Raw genomic sequence first — 22,213 nt, 5'->3', positions numbered from 1 at the left:
TCTCAAATATATATTTGTTTAACACGTTTTTGGTTACTACATGATTCCGTATGTGTTATTTCATAGTTTTGATGTTTTCACTATTATTCTACAATGAAGAAAGTAGTAAAAATAAAGAAAACCCTGGAATGAGTTGGTGTCAACTTTTGACTGGTKCTGTGTATGTTTGTGTGGGTCATTCCTAGAACCTACATGCTGACCACACCAGCTGCATTGCGTGAGCATTGCAAAATAAATGTACAAATACATTTATGTCAATCATTTCATCCAAACTTCTTGTGCGCATCAACAACTGTCTGCATAGCCTGGCGCTAAAATAGAACTTGGTTCTATTTTTGATGCTTGATGTGATGCAAGTCCCACCTCTCCCATCTCCTCATTGGTTTTTAGGAGCATATACCCACTTGGGTGATTGAAAGATTAACGTCCAGTTGGTGCCGGTAATGCACCTTAAAGTTGGTTGCCAAACTCCATATAAAGTCAGAAGACAACTAAACTGTAGGAGAGATTACTTAAAACAAACTAGGTTTCCCCTTATCTGTCAATTAGTTGTTGGAATAGAGAACACACGATTTTGTGTGACTCAAAATGGGTRAAAATRTTTCAAAGATCCAGAAAAAAAGGACCMTGTCCATTTCAGGTAAAATAACAACCCAATGTTTATATCCCAGGACAAATTAGCTAGCAACAGCAAGCTAGRTAGTTAAATGTCCATGAATGTTTCATGTGTTTTAGACCTGTCCCCAAATTAATATAGTTGGTTTAGAGTTGGTTTTGATATTTCAACATGCGTGTCCAGATKGCGTCTGGTGTGGATCGACAAAATCAACATGCTCACACGGACGTGCCTGGTCTAGTCAGCATGTAATTGATATTATTCATATCGTCTTAAAGTATTTACTCAAAACCTTTCTCTGTCCTCAGGGACCCAAGCTGGAGGAATGAGGAGCCACCTTCTGAGCGTTCCCGCACAGGAAGTGAGTCATCACATCCAGGAAGTACCTCTGGAGGGAGAGGTGAGGGTCAACCTTATTTTGCTTCRTCGGAGTTCAATGCGGTTCTCTTTGTAGTCTCTTCACTTGTGGTGTAAGCACTCTTACATGATTAGGTTTAAGTTTAAACCACAATATTCAATGTATTGTCACTGTATATATTTGTTTTCAGACTWGTGGTCCCTTACAACAGCCACTCTTTTTCAGCAGTATTTCAGGAAATGCATATCTATAGTATATACTGTCAAGTGGAGGTTGCTGAGGGGTGGACGGCTCATAATAATGGCGCAAATGGAATGGCACCAAACACATGGAAACCATYTATTTAATACCATTAGTCTTATTCCGCTCCAGCCATTACCACGAGCCTGTCCTCCCCAACTAAGGTGCCACCAGCCTCCTGTGATACATTGGGGTATGACATGATTGACAGCCTTGAATAATTCAAATACTGAGCTATAGTATCGCAATGCTCATTAGTATCGTGGCAAGTAGGGTTGGGCTGATGTGACTAAATCAAAAGGCAAGATTACTCTATTTGAATTTTACAAATCAAAACTGCGGTTTTATCAGTTAGGCGTGGGTCAATTAACCTTGTCGGAGTGGGCGCCCTGATTCTAGTTTGTGAGCTAGGCAGGCTACTGCCTGGGAAGGTCTCCCACTCAGAAGTACGAGATGGGGAGGCGGTGGGGTAGGTTGACCTCAGCTCTCCCCACTGGAAGCCTGAGGTAGGGGGAGCGGGGGAATCTATSAAATAGTGCACCTCTAACTTTGTATAGTACTAATGCAATTAGTTGTGCAATTTAGTTTGTGTTTCTTGTTTGAAGTGCAATAGTGTAATAATCAGGTTATCTTCTTTATACGTGTGTTCTATTTGTGTGATATAGGATTTGTGCAATTTAGTTTTATTTGTGTGTTAGCAATAGGGTAATATTGTAATTTGATTCAATTTATTTGTATTTATATACAATTTGTTTCTATTTGGCTTTGTTACTACTTTTTGATATTTTTGTATATATTATATTTATATAGTTTTAAATGTTATGATTTGTGTTCCAAATGWCTGAATAAGAGCCAGTTTGCGCTGTGAAGGGAGTAGTACACAGCGTTGTACGAGATCTTAAGTTCTTAAGAAKYGTCTTTGTTTCTGGCCATTTTGAGCCTGTAATCGAACCSACAAATGCTGATGCTCCAGATACTCAACTAGTCTAAGGCCAGTTTTATTGCTTTATTACAACAGTTTTTTCAGCTGTGCTAACATAATTGCAAAAGGGCTTTGTAATGATCAATTAGCCTTTTAAAATTATAAACTTGGATTAGCTAACCATAACCTGTTATGGCTGCAGCCCGACACCGGTACACCTATGACAACAATCCAGCTCAAGTGCAGGGCGCGAAATTCAAAATCTATTTTTTTTTAAATATATTTAACTTTCACACATTAACAAGTCCAATACAGCATATGAAAGGTACACATCTTGTGATCAAGCCAACATGTCCGATTTTTAAAATGTTTTACAGGGAAGACAAAATTGTAAATCTATTAGCTAACCACGTTAGCAAAGACACCATTTTTTTTACTCCTTCAGTTTTTTACTCCATCACTAGCTATCACAAATTCGACCAAATAAAGATATATATAGCCACTAACCAAGAAACAACTTCATAAGATGACAGTCTGATAACATATTTATTGTATAGCATATGTTTTTTTTGAAAAATGTGCATATTATGGTATAAATCATAAATTACATTTCAGCTACAATCAGAAATTGCACCGAAAGCAGCCATAACATTTACAGACACCAACGTCAAATACCTAATTACTCATCATAAAACATTTCTGAGAATACATACTGTGCAGCAATTTAAAGACAGGATTCTTGTGATTCCAGACATATTTTCCGATTTATTAAATGTTTTACAGCGAAACAAAATGTAGCGCTATATTAGCATAGCCACAAATGCCAGACACACTTGGGCGCCACGACCAGTTGACATGCACGACAGAATATGAAATAACATTATAAATTGGGTCTTATTTTGCTGATCTTTCATCAGAATGTTGATCAAGGTGTCTTTGTCCAGATGAGTCGTTGTTTGGATTCAGAATGGCAAACTTTCCCTCTTCATTTAGCATGGGTACTGGTCGACTGGCACGGATCTGTCCAACGTAAAAAAAGTCAGAACGGAACACGGCAAAACTCCCGAAAAAATTCAAATAATCTGATAAAACTATATTGAAAAAACATACATTACGATGATATGGTCACATTTATCAAATAAAAACCGAGCGGAAAGGGGCGCCGAGGGCAAAACAAGTGGTTCAGTTCCGGAAGGGCGGCAAAAAAAAACCAGAAAAGGCCAAATTTTCCCACCGACCGAGAAATATCCGGTCGGTTATTATTAATGTGAACCTTAGCCAAATTTGATGCGTACCGCCGCTCTTGCAGAGGTTCCGGAAGTGTGTTGGATCAGTAAGAATAGCTTATTACTCGCAAGGTGCACAAATTCCTTCTCAATGCTCTCGGAGGATAAGTGGTAGCTACATCATGACATGTAAGCAGAACGTTGAAAGAGCAATAGATTTCTGACATTCTACTTCTGGTCAGGGAAAGTGCTGCCCAATGACTTTGTTCCACTCAGAGAAAAAATTCAAACGGTTTTAGAAACTAGAGCTTGTTTCTATCCAATAGTAATAATATATGCATATTGTACGAGCAAGATTGAGTACGAGGCCGTTTGACAATGGGCACCTTTTTTCTGGCTACTCAATACTTTCCCTGCAGCATAACAAGATAACGTGCCATTGGAACACAGGAGTGAAGTTTGCTGATAATGTGGCCTCTGACGCCGATGTTGATATTCCATAAAAAAATCTGCCTTTTCCAGCTACAATAACAATGTCTACACTGTATTTTGATCAATTTGATGTTATTTTAATGGACAAAAAATGTGCTTTCCTTTCAAAAACAAGGACATTTCTAAGTGAACCAAACTTTTGAAAGGTTTTGTTGGTGTACTGTGTGTATACGCATATATATGCATACTGTGTATCACATATACAGTGGAAGTCGGAAGTTTACATACACCTTAGCAAAATACATTTAAACTCAGTTTTTCACAATTCCTGACATTAATCCTAGTAAAGATTCACTGTCTTAGGTCAGTTAGGATCACCACTTTTTATTTAAAAAATGTGAAATGTCAGAATAATTGTAGAAAATGATTTATTTGAGCTTTTATTTCTTTCATCATATTCCAGTGGGTCAGAAGTTTACATACACTCAATTAGTATTTGGTAGCATTGCCTTCAAATTGTTTAACTTGGGTCAAACGTTTCGGGTAGCCTTCCACTGCTTCCCACAATAAGTTGGGTGAATTTTGGCCCATTTCCTCCTGACAGAGCTGGTGTAACTAAGTCAGGTTTGTAGGCCTCCTTGCTTACACACGCTTTTTGAGTTCTGCTCACATGGGATAGAGGTCAGGGCCTTGTGATGGCCACTCCAATACCTTGACTTTGTTGTCCTTAAGCCATTTTGCCACAACTTCGTAAGTATGCTTGGGGTCATTGTCCATTTGGAAGACCCATTTGCGACCAAGCTTTAATTTCCTGACTGATGTCTTGAGATGTTGCTTCAATATATCCACATAATTTTCCTCATGGTGCCATCTATTTTGAAGTGCACCAGTCCATCCTGCAGCAAAGCACCCCACAACATGATGCTGCACCCCGTGCTTCACGGTTGGAATGGAGTTCTTTGGCTTGCAAGCCTCCCCCTTTTTCCTCCAAACATAATGTTGGTCATTATGACCACACAGTTCTATTTTTGTTTCATCAGACCAGAGGACAAAGTACGATCTTTGTCCCCATGTGCAGTTGCAAACCGTAGTCTAGCTTTTTTATGGAGGTTTTGGAGCAGTGGCTCTTTCTTGCTGAGCGCCTGTCAGATTTTTAGGTTCTCACAATGGCCTTTGCTGTTGTTTTGGGATTGATTTGCACTTTTCGCACCGAATTACGTTCATCTCTAAGAGACAGAACGCGTCTCCTTCCTGAGCGGTATGACGGCTGCGTGGTCCCATGGTGTACTTGTGTTACTATTGTTTGTACAGATGAACGTGGTACCTTCAGCGTGTTGGAAATTGCTCCCAAGTGAACCGAGACAATGGAGGGCTACAATTGTTTTTCTGAGGTCTTGGCTGTTTTCTTTTATTTCCCATGATGTCAAGCAAAGAAGCCCTGAGTTTGAAGGTAGGCCTTGAAATACATCCACAGGTACACCTCCAATTGACTCAAATGTTGTCAATTAGCCTACAGAAGCTTCTAAAGCCATGACATCATTTATGGAATTTTCCAAGCTGTTTAAAGGCACAGTGTATGCAAACTTCTGACCCACTGGAATTGTGATAAAGTGAATTATAAGTGAAATAATCTGTCTGTAAACAATTGTTGACAAATTTACTGTTGTGTCATGCACAAAGTAGATGTCCTAACCGACTTGCCAAAACTTTAGTTTGTTAACAAGAAATTAGTGGAGTGGTTGAAAAACGAGTTTTAATGACAAGTGTATGTAAACTTCAACTGTATATGCATACTGTGGTATGGTCTTGCTTTGCATGTCTCTTCATCTTCACCAAACTAAAAAGACAGCATCCCATCTTTACCACAGCCTCACGGCGCAGAGAGAGCGAGCGCTCAGTGGAGAACGAAGTATTCAGTGGTAAGGAGGACGACCCTCCCTCTCCCGGGTCTCGCCCCTCTTCCGCCAACTCTTCCACCTTCTCCTCCAAGGAGCCCCTCAAGGTGATGCCTGCACCGCCACCTAAGGAGAATGCCTGGGTCAAGCGGCCTGCGTTGAGTACCGGGTCCAGCGAGGGATGCGCCCCRATCTCCACCAGTGACACGGCACCTCCCAAACTGAGGTCAGAACATGTTCTTATACGTCTTCTATATTGTATAGCATCTCTGGAGAATGAAGTGGCCAATTATGTCTCATAGTGACGTCACATCCATTACCAAAAGCCTGTCTATTTTAGTGACTGTGGCTAAGAATAGTTTAGAATAGTTTTGTTGCAAGCTAGTTAGTTAAACGTCTGAATGTCCCATCTCTCTCTTTTCAGCTCGAGWTCTGCAAATGAAAGAGGATCTAGTAAGGGTAAGACTCTCGGAGACCGCAAAGACCTRGTGCTTGTGTGTTATCTTAGTAGTTCCTTCTAAAGAAGGAGTAATGGAGACTTTGTACTAATCTAATCCCAGAGTGGACCACACTCAGAATCTACTATAAGAGATTCTGAGTGTGATAGACACTTGGGTTCTATTCACCCCCTCACCGTTCAATCACTGCTGGATAATTATATTTTACAACATCACCAGGACTTGACATTAACTTTTATATGCACTTGTCCTTCAGACAAGTAGGAATTCTTATATGTAAAAAAAAGAAAAGAAAAGAAAAAAATTGGACAAAGGCCCTAGTCACTTGTTTCAACAACAAAAAGATTTAACACAGAATCAGACAAAAATGTAGGCTACACTCTACCTATTGGCTTCTTTGCATATTCAAGCCTGTCTCAAAATACAACACTGCCTCTAAGGCTCTCCTGGAGAATGGTTGGCATAGCCTGACAACGTACATTCAATTATTCTGCTGCTCTGTCGTTCGCTACATACTTTGGTCTGACTGCCATCGTTGATGCTGTTTGTGGTGACGCTGACAAGGGGCGTCAGCTATTGGATCTGCTCTAACCAATCAGAGTATCAAAGCCGAATTTTCAAACCGCCGCTTTGCCCAKGTGTGCTCTGGCCCAACCCATTGGTTACTGGACCAATCAGACGGCCACGAATGTGTTCGCATTCGGTGACGMGTCGTGGATGTTCTCAGATCTAGACTCATTGAGGAGAAGAAACAAACGTCCATGGGTGTAGCGTTTGGCCAGAGCAAAGTGTCTGGGTAGCCAGGCAATGGTTTGCCACTCATGGGTTGCGTTTACACAGGCAGCCCAATTCTGATATTTTTACCACCAGTTGATCTTTTGACTATTCACATCAGATCTTTTAACATCTGATGTTTTTCAGAGCTGATCTGATTAGTCGAAGACCAATTGGTGGGAAAAATATCAGAATTGGCCTACCTAAGTAAAACGTAGCCTTGGTGGACTATAAAATATTGTAACATAAGTACAACCAAATKGTTTTTGTCTTTATGAAATAATTCCCTCCACGGCTCGGAATTAAGGGCGTCTCTATAAATATGTCTATGGTTCATAACTCTGGGACAGTTCTGGGAGCACATTAAAACATTTAAAAAGCAATGAGGCTGACGTAACAGATGACTTATCTTCAAATGTTAGTTTTATTTCTTCATATTACAAGCTCAACAATACGCACATGGCGTTAGGCTATGCACAAATGTTCCAAAATGCAAATAGCGGGAAAACACTTCTCAAAAGCACACCGCATGCCCTAGCGGTMTCATGTGKCAGATGAAAATATCTGTTCGAAATTAGAAGGGAGATCTGAAGATYCATCAACTAGCATGCATTGCGACTATGACGAGCTGTGTTCAAATACCCATACTACATACTTAATGAGTATATGCTATTAGTTCATTTTAGTATACTGTAAACGAACAGTATTGTTTCAGTTGAGTGTACTAGTGCTTTGCCTGTCTACTGGAAATTGATGATGTTGCTATGCAAGCTCTTGCTAGCATMTTAGCATAACAAATGACTAGCTAAAAAAATTACGATTTTGGGTGTGTTCGTAAATTCAATCTGGAGTGCAAGAGTGCGCTCTGGACGTTCATAAATCCAGAGCGTTGTCAGATTGTCCGTACGTAAATTCAGTGATTCACTCTCGGGGTGTTCACACTGGACGCTTTMGCGGAGGAGTAGGGTTGAGCCGAGCATTCAACGGCAGTAAAGCACTCAAGATAACTGTCTAGCGTTGGCTAGCTACTTCCAGACACAAATGAGAGAACACCTCACTCTGACAGTTTTACTCACCCTAGCAGAGCTGATTAGGCTGTGTTGATGTTATACAGATCGTTGGTGACTAACTGTGCTGCTGGCAACAATTTAATCATACCAATTTTTTTGCCAACTTTTACTTACACCGGCCGTATTCAATGGGTGTTGAGCGTTGGTAAATTCATCAGTTATTCTGCGCGAGAGTGCCCTGAAATCGGAGTAGATAGCCAAAATTAACAATATCCATTGAAACGCAGAACGACTATACCAGTTAGCTGTGTGAATAATCAAGTCAATAAATGTTGGGTTAGTTAATGTACTGCCTAGCAAGTTCGATGTATTAGTAGCCAACTAACGTTAGGTAACTAGCTAACATACCGGTACATACTGCTGTAGTTTGTCAATTTGTAAGTCGCTCTGGATAAGAGCGTCTGCTAAATGACTTAAATGTAAATGTAGTTCTGTGCGGTTCGTAAGGATAGCGTAGCGAACAAATTGTCAGCCAACATAACGTGTAACTTATTTGAGAAGTCATTACTTTATTACATTGCTCAACGTTTTCTTAACATTTGTCATAATTAGTTAAAGCAATGAATTTGTATTCGATCTCGTCAGACATCAGCTGCATATTTTCCGCCATTTTCTTCAAATCTGAAAACGTTTTGAAGCCACGCCCATTTTCTGAAGAATTGCATTATGAACCCTAAAAGCACAAATAGTGTCCACTGCATGTATACTTCGTATTTTGGGGGATTTTGTACGACATCCGGGAACTTATGGCATACTAACTATATCCACACTATGACCAATACGCATACTATATACTCAATTCACATCACAAATAGTATGGTTAGCGCGGTTAGTATGACTATTCGAACACAGTTTAGGATTATGCCTTTGGCTGCTGGACAAATAACAAACGTTGATTTTTAAAAACTGATAGTACATGAGAAAAATGCTGGTTTCAATGCCATATTAAGTGTTAATAAAATAATTCCATCAATATTTCTATGGTTGTATTTTGCCTAGGCTACTTTGATTGAACCAAGCTAAGACATGCTTCATAAAAATTAAATAAACCTCCAGGTTTTAAACAATTAAAGCTGGAATATGTAACTTTTTTGGGTGATCCAACAAGATTCTCATAGAAATGTGCGTTATACAGTTCATTCGGAAAGTATTCAGACCCCTTCACTTTTTCCACATTTTGTTACATCAGTCTTATTCTAAAATGGATTGAATAAATGTTTTTCCACCATCTACACAACACCCAATAATGATGAAGCGAAAACCGGTGTAAACATTTTTGCAAATGTATTAAAAATAGATAACACCTTATTTACATCAGTATTCAGAACCTTTGCTATGAGACTCKAAATTGAGCTCAGGTGCATCCTGTTTCCATTGATCATCCTTGAGATTTTTCTACAACTTGATGGGAGTCCGCCTGTGGTCATTTCAATTGATTGGACATGATTTGGAAAGGCACACACCTGTCTATATAAGGTTTTTGACATTGCCTGTCAGAGCAAAGACCAAGCTATAAGGTTAAGGGAATTGTCCGTAGAGCTCAGACAAACTTCCAAAGAAGTTTGGAACCATCCAGACTTCCTAGAGCTGGCCGCCTGGCCAAACTATATTCTTCTTGTCAAGCAATAATATTTTTAACGCTTGTCCGGGACAAGCGTTAATGTCGAGCCCTGATCACGTTCCAATTCTAAAATATACTGAACAGAAAATATAAAAGCACCATGTAACAATTGCACCGAGTTACAGTTCATTTAAGGAACATATGACTGGGTAGGGGCAGAGGCCCACCCACTTAAGTCACCTACTAGGGAGCCAGCCCCAGCCACAAAAGGGCTTTGTTACAGACAGAAATACTCCTCAGCAACGTTCCCTTCAGACCCCAGTAAGACTAGCTGTGACCATTGGCGTCGGCTAATGGGGAACCTAATATTTCAAATCAAAATCCCTCCCCTCAGACGATCCCTCAGGTGAAGAAGCCGCTTGTGGAAGTATTGTGCTGGTGTGGTTGAGGCCAGTTGGACGTACTGACACATTTTCGAAAATGGAAGATGCTTATGGTAAAGAAATGAACATTCAATTCTCTGGTAACAGCTCTGGTGGACATTCCTGCAGTCAGCATGACAATTGCACTCTCCCTCAACTTGAAACATCTGTGGCATTCTGTTGTGTGACACAACAGTACATTTTTAGTGGCCTTTTATTGTCCCCAACAAAAGGTGCACCTGTGTAATGACCATGCGGTTTAATCAGTTTCTTGATATGCCACACCTGTCAGGTGGATGAATTATCTTGGCAATAGAGAAATGCTCACTAACAGGGATGTAAGTAAATGTGTTCACAAAAATTTTGCGCAATAAGCTTTTTGTGGGTATTGAACATTTCTGGGATCTTATTTCAGCTCATGAAACACTTAACATGTTGCATTAATATTTTTGTTTAGTATAAATTGGTGATTGTTTCCCCTTCTAGCGTTTGGTGATTAGCTAAAGCAGAGGATATGGGAGCGATTGGGTGGATTGGGACGAGGAGGCCACGTCTTGACTAAAATGGATTGAAGAGTAGCACTGCCCAATTCTGGTCCTGGATAATCTCTCCTGTTGGTTATTTTGTCTTGTTTCATTGGCTAGCTGGTCTGGAGGTTTGACAAAAAGCAATGTGGAAGCTCGCCCACCAGTACTTCACTCACACACAATCATTTCAAATTAATGTGGATGATGAGATAGGACAACGGCAGTAACTTTGAATAATTGGAATCACTCTAATTTACTGAATTGTCAGTTGAAACAATACCCAGGAAAGAAGAGACTGCAGGAACAAAACTGGGCAGCCCTGGTGTAAAGCAAAGTGGGGTACGCATGGTCCTGTAGGGCAGTGTCTGCTACTTTCCCAGGGTAGTGTTTAAAAGGCACCAAACAACCTGAATCCAGTAGTAATAACACTCCTTTCCATAAAACGTGTTCTCTCTTGTTTGTTCCTTGTGAACACACCCCTGGTGTTATCAAGCTGTTGACAGATTTTGCCATGAATATGACAGTAACTCCTGGGGAATTAAGTAAGAGTAGTAAATATTTAATGGCTTTGGTTTCTTAATCAGGTGAAGGTTGTCATTCAGCAAAAACAGCAGACCCTGTGGCTATTAAGGAAAATGGGTTCCCCAGGCCCAGGTTGTATTCAAGATTACAAAAGTTTGAAGTGTGAACCTCCCATTCGACACTATGTTTTGCATAACTGCACAAATGTAATGATCTTGAATGTAACCTGGGCTGTAGGCTGTGTGGAATGCTGCTGTACGCAACCTGGGCCGTAGGTTGTGTGGAATTCTGTTGTAGCCTATAGTGGAGTTCCCGTCTCCCAAACCCCTCCCTCAATCCTCACTGTTTGGGCTCTCCCTTCCAGACGAGAATAAAGTGGACGGTGTGCGTCTGGACCGGGGCCCCCCACGGGGGAGAGGGGGGGCCGCAGTGCCTGGAGCAGGGCGGGGCCGAGGAGAGGGGGCCAACAGAGACCAACGAAGGGAGGAAGACAGGTCAGCCCAAAAAGAGTGGCATTAGTGGAATGGGCAGGGTATTGCAGCCAGGGCACCTCTAAAGGTTAGTTTATGGTTGGTGCGTCAACTGCTGTTGGGAAAGAATTGCTACCCTTATCCGTCAAAACAAACGTCCTCAAATGCTTGCTAGCTAAGGGGAAGCGCCTTCACCAAGGCCCAATACTGTTCTCAGTGAGGAGATTGTGGATGTAACCGCCAATTCCTCGACTCATGGCTTCCCCAAAGGTGACTGCACAGCATGAGACAAGAAGCAAGGGCTAGCTTGCCTTCACTACAAAAGAACAACATGATAATTTGGATGTTTTGAACATGAAGTTATCATGACTGTATTATGTAAATATTAATGATAAAATAACAACCGCTTCCAAGGGTTGTAGTTGACTTATTATGATAACAGTAATACCTGATCTGAATGGTTGTGGGGAGTAAAATTCACACTTTTAGACCATGTTTAGCTAGCTAGTTCCAGTGTGGGACTCCACGAACTGCGAGCGCATTTTATGCACTCTATACATCTTACACTCCAGAACAGTAGTTAGCGGTGTATATACCAGTTGTCAGTGTAAATGTAAGAAAATGTAAAAATGCTGACCGTGAGGATAGCAAAACTAGCAAACTAGTTTTGTTCAGGACCTTGTGCGCGTGCGTTTGACTAATTAGTCAGATTTTTTTTTTCTTTTTTTTTTTCTCTCTCCCTAATTTTGTGGTATCCAYTTGGTAGTTACATTCTTGTCTCATTGCTGCAACTCCCATACAGACTCGGGAGAGGCGAAGGTGGTGAGCCGTGCATCCTCCGAAACACAACCCAACCAAGCCGCACTGCTTCTTGACACAATGCCCACTTAACCCGGAAACCAGCCGCACCGATGTGTCGGAGGAAACACCGTACACCTGGTGCCCGTGTCAGCGTGTACTGCGCCCGGGCCGCCACAGGAGTCGCTAGTGCGTGATGGGACAAGGACATTCCTGCCGGCCTAACCCGGACGACACTGGGCCTATTGTGCGTRGCCCCATGGGTCTCCCGGTCGCGGCCGGCTGCGACAGAGCCTGGACTCGAACTCAGAATCTCTAGTGGCTGGCACAGCTTGCACTGCAATGCAGTGGCTTAGACCATTGCGCCACTCGGGWGGCAGCAGCTAGCTCACTTGTTACCTTGCCAGTAACACTCAACATTCTTGCTAGCTTGTTGGCTAGCCATGCAAAGAATAAATATGATTAGAAATATTTCACTAGTATTTGCTTGCAAGTAGCCTAACTTGGCGAACCAAAATATCTTTGGTAATAGTACTGGATGATTTCGCCTTGGTTTTCCTCATGGAAAAAAAAATCCCACTGAAATAGAGGTTTGTGTCTTGGAGGCGTGCGTTCATGTGGATGTTTTCTTGCATGTGTCGTCAAAAGTGGAAACTTTTTTTGTTTTTTGTCACAGTTCTTTAAACTGGATGGAACTGGTTATGATTGCATACGTTCCCATGGTGTTTTCACACAGATGTTGGTCAGTATCCCCAACTTATAACATTTGTGTTCTATCCCCGCACAAGCACACCTGAGCTTGACTATTAGTTGAGTAGTTAAATCAGGAATGCTTGTTTGGGGCTTAAACATAAATGTGTCATGTTGAGGACCTGAGTCGAAGTCACCAACAGGATTGTTAACTGTTAACCAGCCTTTAGAGGTTATTCAAGGTGAATACTATTAGTCRTCTCCTGCATATACAGTTATGAGTGGATTCTATTGGATCAATTGGAATTATTTGGTGTCCTACTGTTGAGCAGTGTGCTAGTGCCAGTTTGTGCACTCAGAGGTTCTGACCGGCAAGACTTAGCTGGACAGTGAAGTTTAACTTGATCTTTATTCTGTTTGTAGAAAGGCTAAAAGAAGAGGRCGAGACTCAAGACCTGCACCAGAGCCAAAGAAATACGAAGAGTCCCCCACCCTCGTGAGTCCTGGTGCCACATCAATTGGTCTTGACACACCCATAGTGTGTTTTCCCCAAACCCCCACACACGATTCCCACCTCCCATGTAAAGTTTTGATTATTCAGAAACTGAAARTACCCCTGTATCAGTCTTCCACTGAAAGTCTTCAGTCCTTTACCCCATTATCCCTTCACATTGGCTTCAGTCCTCTACTGAAACTGCCCGTGAAACTGCCCTTTCAGTATACCTCATCGCCATCCTTTTTCCTCAATGTTTCCTTTTTTGTTCTTCTGTCTGCAAAGTCATATAACAGGAAAAACATGGGTCACATTTTGACAAGTTTTCTAATATCTATATACAAAATAGTTATGCATACATATAATGCATGGGCAGGTACAGTGTAATTACAGTTTAGGTGCACAGTGTGATATAGTTCTAACACCGTACTCAAACCGTCTGCGCGCCATCGRGTGCAAATTGATTTTGTCCCCCCACACCAAACGCAATCACGACGCGTAGGTTGAAATATCAAAACAAACTCTGAACCAATTACATCAATTTGGGGACAGGTCGAAAAGCATTAAATATTTATGGAAATTTAGCTAGCTAGCTTGCAGTTGCTYGCTAATTTGTCCTATTTAGCTAGCTTACTGTTTCTAGCTAATTTGTCCTGGGATATAAACATTGAGTTGTTATTTTACCTGAAATGCACAAGGTCCTCTACTCTGACAATTAATCCACACATAAAACGGTCAACAGAATAGTTTCTAGTCATCTCTCCTCCCACGCTTTTTCTTCTTTGTACTTTATATGGCGATTGGCATCTAACTTTCATAGTTACCACCACGACTGACTGAATTCAGTTCATCTTTCAATCACCCATGTGAGTATAACCAATGAGGAGATGGCATGTGGGTATCTGCTTCTATAAACCAATGAGGAGATGGGAGAGGCAGGACTTGCACCGCGTTCAACGTCACAAATAGAACTGACTTCTATTTTAGCGCTTGGCAACACAGACGCTTGCTGGCGCACGCGAGCAGTGGGTGCAATAATTGAGTAGCATGTATGTTTAAATTTATTTTGCGACGCGAGCGGTGTGGTCAGCATGTTAAGACAACTGTTATATCCGTTACCTGTAGTTGCACTGTACCATGTAAATACATAAGTATTTAGAACTTTTATTGTAAAGTGGGACCAAGTGAGCAATGTTAGGATCTCTCCTGCTCTATTTTGTTTTTTGTTTCAGATATTCAGCTCAGCCAGTAAATACGCTGCTCTGCTAATGGACAGAGAGCAAGGAGATGACGCAGAGAATGGTTTGGAATAAAACCAGAAGGGGAGAAAGAAGAGGAAATCCAGCGAATGAAAGAATATCACATTAAATATGAAAATCTCCTCACCTGGAGTAGAGGCACATGGGAAAGTCATCACTCCTTCCTTCTTTACTCAAAACCCATCCCAGACCTCTTCCCTACCCCCTCTCTTCAGGACTTTTCAGTTTCTAAAAAGAGTAGTCACATACTGGACTTGTTTTAAATGGAAAAGGTAAGGAGTAGTTGACATTCAAGAAAAGAGAATTTAATTAATTGTAATAAATAAAGTGGTGTAAAAATGATTGCTTATGTTTATGGTATGCGTTGGGTTCCATCCCTCTCCCCAGCGGAAAAGGAAGAAGTTTGTTGCCAGGCTGACCTACTTGACCTTATGTGCAGTAAAAAAGCCAGTGTTTATTTAACTGACAGAATAGGATAAAGGTACAGTACAGTGGCTTCGGAAAGTAATTCAGACCCCTTCACTTTTTCGGCATTTTGTTACGTTGCAGCCTTATTCTAAAATTGATTAAATAAATAAAGAATCCTCAGCTATTTACACACTAGCCCATAATGKCAATTCAAAAACAGYTTTTTAGAAATCTTTGCATATTTGTATTTATTAAAAATAAAAACATACCTTATTTACATAAGTATTCAGACCCAGAGACTCTGTACTTTTGTTGACGCACCTTTTGGCAGCGATTACAGCCTSTAGTCTTCTTGGGTATGGCACTAAAAGCTTACCACACCTGTATTTGGGGAGTTTCTCCCATTCATCTCTAAAGATCCTCTCAAGCTCTGTCAGGTTGGATGGGGAGCGTCGCTGCACAGCTATTTTCAGGTCTCCAGAGATGTTTGATCGGGTTCAAGTCAGGGCTCTGGCTGGGGCACTCAAGGACATGCAGAGACTTGTCCTCAAGCCACTCCTGCGTTGTCTTGGCTGTGTGCTTGGGGTCGTTCCTGTTGGAAGGTGAACCTTTGCCCCAGTCTGAGGTCTTGAGCGCTCTAGAGCAGAGTTTCATCAAGGATCTCTCTGTACTTTGCTCAGTTCATCTTTCCGTTAATCCTGACTAGTCTGTCTCTGCCGCTGAAAAACATCCCCACAGCATGATGCTGCCACAACCACGCTTCACCATAGGGATTGTGCCAGGTTTCCTCCAGATGTGACGCTTGGCATTRAAGCCAAAGAGTTCAATCTTTGTTTCAACAGACCAGAGAATCTTGTTTCTCATGGTCTGAGAGTCTTTAGGTGCCTTTTGGCAAACTCCAAGTGGGCTGTAATGGGCCTTTTACTGAGGAATGGCTTCCGTCTGGCTACTCTACCATAAAGGCCTGATTTGGTGCGTTGCAGAGATGGTTGAGGACTCTGGAGCTCTGTCAGAGTGACCATTTGGTTCTTGGTCACCTCCCTGACCAAGGCCCTTCTCTCCTGATTGCTCAGTTTGGCCAGGCGGCCAGCTCTAGGAAGAGTCTTGGTGGTTCCAAACTTCTTCCATTTAAGAATGATGGAGGTCACTGTGTTCTTGGAGACCTTCAACGCTGCAGAAATGTTTTGGTACCCTTCCCCAGATCTGTGCCTCGACACAATCCTGTCTCTGAGCTCTATGGACAATTCCTTCGACCTTATGGCTTGTTTTTTTTCTCTGACATGCCCTGTCAACTGTGGGACCTTTTTATATAGACAGGTGTGTGCCTTTCCAAATCATGTCCAATCAATTCAATTTACCCCAGGTGGACTCCAAGTTGGAGAAACATCAAGGATGATCAATGGAAACAGGGTGCATCTGAACTCAATTTCAGTCTCATAGCAAAGGGTCTGACTACTTATGTAAATAKGGTATTACTGTTTTTTATTTTCAATAAATGTGCAAACATTTCTAAAAACCTGTTTTTGATTTGTCATTATGGGGTATTGTGTGTAGATTGAGGAAAAATAATATTTTAATCCATTCTAGAATAAGTCTAACAAAATGTGGAAAAAGTGAAGGGGTCTGAATACTTTACAAAAGCACTGTATGCCTGGAATTGCCCTTGTACTGAGCAAAGGATCACAATTTCAAGCTCTCCAATAAGTGTTAAATTCTAAAAACGGGTAATCATGGATATTAATTGGCCTACACACAACCCCATAATGTCTGTAATTGTATTACAAATAAATCAAATTAAGTATTCAACCCTTTTATGGCAAGCCTAAATACATTCAGGAGTAAAAATGTACTGAAGTCTCATAGATTGCATGCACTCACTCTGTGTAGTAATAGTGACTGACTCATCTCTGTACCACCACGAACGGAGCAAGGCCAGGCCAATGGTGACTTTAAAGCAGTTACAGAGATGAATGGCTATTATAGGGGGAAACTGAGGATGGATCAAGAACTTTGTAGTTACTCCACAATACTAACCTAAATGACAGAGTGAAAAGAAGGAAGCCTGTACAGAATAAAAATATTCCAAAACATGTTATCAACAAGTCACAAAAGTAATACTGCAAAACGTGGCAAAGCAATTAACTTTTTGTTAATTGTGTTATGTTTGGGGCAAATCCAATACAACACATTATTAATTATCCACTCTTCATATTTTAAGGCATAGTGGTGGCTGCATCATGTTATGTGTATGCTTGTATGTGTATGCTTTTGAAATTCACTGCTAGACTGAGGYACCTTACAGTTATATTTATGTGTGGCGTACAGAGATGAGAGTCATTCAAAAAATTGTTACACTATTATTGCACACACTGAGTCCATGCAACTTGTGACTTGTTAAGCAAATTTTTACTCCTGAACTTATATAGGCTTACCATAACAAAGGAGTTAAATACTTATTGATTTAAGACATTTCAGCTTTACATTTTTTATTAATTTGTAAAGATTTTTGAAAAACATAATTACACTTTGACATTATGGGGTATAGGCCAGTGATCAAAAACTCTTGATTTTAAATTTGGGATGTAACACAACGATGTAGAAAAGTCAAGAGATGTGAATACTTTCTGAAGGCACTGTATACCACAAGGACCCCTTATTCATGTCCTCATTAGATGTAGTGCAAAAAGACCACTCATGGTCTGTAAAGTTCTCTACTTTTTGATAGATTTAAACAATACTTTAATCACCTTGGTCACAACCATAAACGTTCAACTCCATCTGCCTGATGGATTAAGATAGAATATGAATTTTGGTTAAAATGTTACATTTAATTAGGTTTTAGAGTCATAAAATAACTGAGGAAAAACAACATTGCTTCTGTGTATACAACTTGAATGAAGAAAAATGTAAATGGTCAACTCTGTAAAACATGAACTCTGTCAGAATGCTGAAAGATCTGGGAATGTTTTTTTTATTGGGGATTTTCAAAATAATATTTTTCCATATTTTACAAATGTTTGTATTTAACTTGTTTTTTTTAGGCAAAAATGTCTGTGTATCTGTCAACTCCATCAGTGGTTTGTCAACTCCATCACTGAACGCTTAACCCCCTTAAGATATTTTTATTCTGAAAAYATATTTTAATCCCTGTTCTGCAACATGCTCTTAAACAATTGAAGTATTTGCTGTGCTAATGGATTGTTTGCTTTATAAATGTATAATGTTATAAATCTAGAAAAAACATGCCAAAATGCTAAATAAATTAGCCCTGGAGCGTGTTATAAAACAAAATATGTTTGGAGATTTGTATTACATATTTGAATAACCAAATGTTAGAATTAAACAAAGGCCTTTTTACAATTGTTCAACAACAGTTTAAAATGAAATGCTTTTTATGGGAAACAAATTAATTAGGTTTTTCCTTTTACACAGCGTGATTGGTGATACTTTGGTCTATCAAAATATATAGTTCAAATGTAAATTAAGACAAAAAGTCTTGGTCCCAAAAAGTCTAGATCTACTCAGGGTTTTCTAAAGCTTACCAGCTTCACGTTCCAGCTCAGTCTTCATCCATAGTAAAACGGTGGATATTAATCGTCCGCCTGCTGCTACCTTTAGCAGGCTTGTAACTGCGCATGCATATGTCGCACGTCGCTAGACGAACACTGAACTCTTCATTTATACAATGCTGAAACATCAATCCATGGGAAAGTCAGTGCCACATTTTTCATTTGTGCCGAAATCAAAATMAAGGAAAAGTTATATTGCTAATAACGCAGGCTACGGTGTGAAATAGGCTTTTAGAAGTACCGTCTTTATTTTATTACTTATCGTTAATGCCATCTTTGGTGTGCTTATCAATGCACGAACACCTTTTTTTCCAACTCCTATCAATAAACTAATTTGAACATAGTAGTAATAATAATTGTATTTGTCCATACAAAAGTTTTACTGTGTTGTAACCCACAATTTACACCGGTGTAGAATTTGGGTTTTTCCTTAGTCAAAATATTGTGAATCCCCTAGAGGGCGCTATAGTATTGTAGATCATAGAATGTTCAATCAGGCTGTGAGTGAGAAACCGCGCCAGTCAGATACCATCACGAGCTAGCAAGAGTGATGTGCCATAGAGTTAACCAGTGCGAAAACTGAATTATATAGTGTTTTGAGTGATATTCCTTTTCAAGTTAGTATTGTTTCAAGACATATAGTGTTTTGAGTGATATTCCTTTTCAAGTTAGTATTGTTTCAAGACAGTGTGCTTATCAAGAACAGTGTTTCAAGATGTATTAACTTTGTCAAAGTCATGTACTCCGGTGAGTTGCCTAGCTTGTTTTCTACGAGCATGCTAACTGAGAAAAGCCATTGCACTAGCATGTCATTAGCAGGGTTTTGTTGAATAATTATATTACTGTCATGTTAATTTTGAGTTATTTGTAACTAAAAACCAATTGTAGTTAGATGTGTAAATGAGAAAGTGTATTTCAGTTTTTAGCTCATGAAGTGTTAATTTATGTCTAGCTAACGTTACTTGTATTGCTGATGGGGCTAGCTCTTGAGTGATCATTCTAGAATGTGTTGGCATTTTTCCTCGCTCATGGAACTGTAAGCTAATTTTATTGAAATGGTGTTTAAATTAGAGATACTATTATTCCTGTTGTGAATTTAAAAATATATATATTTTTAAAATTGAGATGCTATTGTATGTAAATATGTTGTGCTAAGCTTTTTACTTTAGCATTTACTTGTTCACTTTTGTACAATACTGTTGCTACCAGTTTTTATGGCAGTCATTGTAATGTTTCTATTGAATTYAGAAGTTTTACCACTAACTATGAGATTCTAACTGAGATCCTGTGCTGCTGCTCTGCAGATTTTTGTATGTTTTTATTGGTTGATTCTAAGACTAGAACGAAGGTAATTCAGTGATCTCAAAGAAGAATGGCGAACTAACCACCAACGACCCATTTGACTCGACTGGCGCATGCAGGCTGCACCACTGTATTTGCTTCTTCAATCCATCGCTTTGAGGGTGCGTTTCTTCATTGGATCAATCTTGGATACAGATAAGCGCTCCAAACTGCACTCACACACACTACCCGGGTAGTAGACTTACAAACTGAACACACACTGATACTTTTCTATTTGGGACAGAGACCATTTTTACTGTGTTTATATTTGTGCTTTGATGAATTTGGGATTCATTTGTCTGTAATAAATGTCACGTTTATTATCATTTTTAATACGACKCTTGTGCCTGTCAAATTTTCATGAAAGTCACCTACAATAGATTCTAGCCCAGTTACTGCTGCTCCTTGAGCATAGTGTTACATAATTTTGTGGCGAGCTAGCCAGGATAATTGAAAGCAGAGCACATATTTTGCTGGTGTTTTGGGGTTTAGTACAGACATTTCAGACATTTAAATTCTATTTATTTACAAGCAGTATGTGTAGAGTTACAGCCCACTGACCAGCCACTAGTTACCTCTTATGACTAAGTAGGTCTGACAATTACCATGTCCACTCTGACAATAGCGACACACCCTTACTGAAATGATCTGCTGAGAAGAGGTATGATRGAACACAGACCATCCCATTCCAGCTACCCTCTCATTCAGACATGAAGTCCACGGTAGGTGAATAACCCCAACCAGGACTGATGTGCAGCTTCATTATGTCATCAACTCACCTGATGTCCAACGCGTTGTTGTAAAGCATGTCATGAAGAACAACACCTCCTTAACACGGAACCAACTCTAATGGCTACGTTGCTTCTCAGGCAAAGTACCCAAGGCCCCCATGTGAACCTGACTATGAAACATGGTGTGATGTTAAACTGATGTTACAAGATTGCCCCTCTAAACATCTACAGCAGAGGAGGGTCCTGGAGATTCTGCTTCCCCCAGCCTCAGACATGGTGAGCCAGCTTGCGTCTGCGTTACCAAGGGCTAACATGCTGACCGGACACGTCACGTGCGCGAGTGTTGCTAAATAKATTTAGAAATCRATGTTATTCAATTATTGCACCCACACTGCTTGGGCGCGCCAACGAGCGTCTGCGTTGCCAAGGGCTAAAATAGAAGACATTCCTATTTCTGACGCAGATCGCGCTGCAAGTCCTGCCTCTCCCATCTCCTCATTGGTTTATAGAAGCAGGTACCCACGTGCCATCTCCTCATTGCTTATACCCACGTGGGTGATTGAAAGACGAACTGTTTTGCCGGTCATCGTGGTAATACTATGAAAGTTTAGATGCCAATCACCATATAAGTTCGAAGATGAAAAAGCCTGGAAGGAGGAGAGATGACTAGAAACGATTCGGTTGACCGTTTTATGTGTGGATTAATTGTCGGAGTAGAGGACCTTGTGCATTTCAGGTAAAATAACAACTCAATGTTGTTAGTAAGCTAGCGAAATAGGACAAATTAGCTAGCGAGTGCAAGCTACATTGCCGTTGACAACCCTATCAACAAAGCTGCTATCGATTTTAGAAGTAAAGGAGCCACGAGCTAAGCAGTATAAATGAAACGCCAAACATGAACTTCCCTTAAACGGGACAAGGTTTTAGTAGAGGGACATACTGAGGCTGACAACACTGACAAATTCATTGGCTTAGTAGGACCAAGATGAACGGCTGTCGTCATTATCGAAGGAAACCAGAGCAATTCCCTTCTCGATTCAGGCTTACAAGTGACAATATTCACTAAGTCCTTCCATGATGAATACCTTCCATCCCAGCCTATTCTCCCCCTGGACAACATCAGAGGTTGGTGCTGGAGGTCAAGCTGTGCCCTACCTAGGCTACGTTGAAGTCAACATCCTCTTTCCCGAGAACATCCCTGAAAAAAACGAGAATGAACACATTAGCCCTAGTCATCCCAACATCCTGTACAAGCATGTACAGCCGACAAAGATGGCAGAGCTCGTAGCAAGCCAGAGACGAGCACATACGCTCCACTCAATAGCCTGTACAGAATATGCAAGACAACAGCAAAGTGGGGAAAGTCAAATTGCAATGCAAGAAGTGTCACTGTTCCAGCAGCACAGAAGATGGTGTTGAATGGTTACACAA

At 40.5% G+C, this 22,213-nt stretch overlaps 1 protein-coding gene across 6 annotated transcripts in view; it reads left to right on the top strand.

Moving 5' to 3' along the window:
* Window positions 1-15,075, top strand: part of LOC111962231 (eukaryotic translation initiation factor 4B) — a 43,322-nt gene extending 28,247 nt beyond the window's left edge. For 4 of the 6 annotated variants that reach the window (XM_070442116.1, XM_023985179.2, XM_023985172.2 and 1 more), the window contains exons 10-15: window positions 925-1,016; window positions 5,663-5,915; window positions 6,114-6,148; window positions 11,388-11,517; window positions 13,405-13,477; window positions 14,707-15,075. In XM_070442116.1, the coding sequence (XP_070298217.1) occupies window positions 925-1,016; window positions 5,663-5,915; window positions 6,114-6,148; window positions 11,388-11,517; window positions 13,405-13,477; window positions 14,707-14,787 (664 nt within the window). In that variant the 3' untranslated portion in view covers window positions 14,788-15,075. Of the gene's footprint in view, window positions 1-924; window positions 1,017-5,662; window positions 5,916-6,113; window positions 6,149-11,387; window positions 11,582-13,404; window positions 13,478-14,706 lie in introns of all 6 variants that reach the window. The other 2 variants (XR_011478811.1, XM_023985163.2) reach the window with 2 other exon arrangements.
* Window positions 15,076-22,213: the final 7,138 nt, after the last annotated feature.

This window comes from Salvelinus sp. IW2-2015, linkage group LG1, assembly GCF_002910315.2.
Source record: "Salvelinus sp. IW2-2015 linkage group LG1, ASM291031v2, whole genome shotgun sequence".
NCBI classification, from domain to species: Eukaryota; Metazoa; Chordata; class Actinopteri; order Salmoniformes; family Salmonidae; genus Salvelinus; species Salvelinus sp. IW2-2015.
This window is presented reverse-complemented; position numbering and strand designations above follow the sequence as displayed.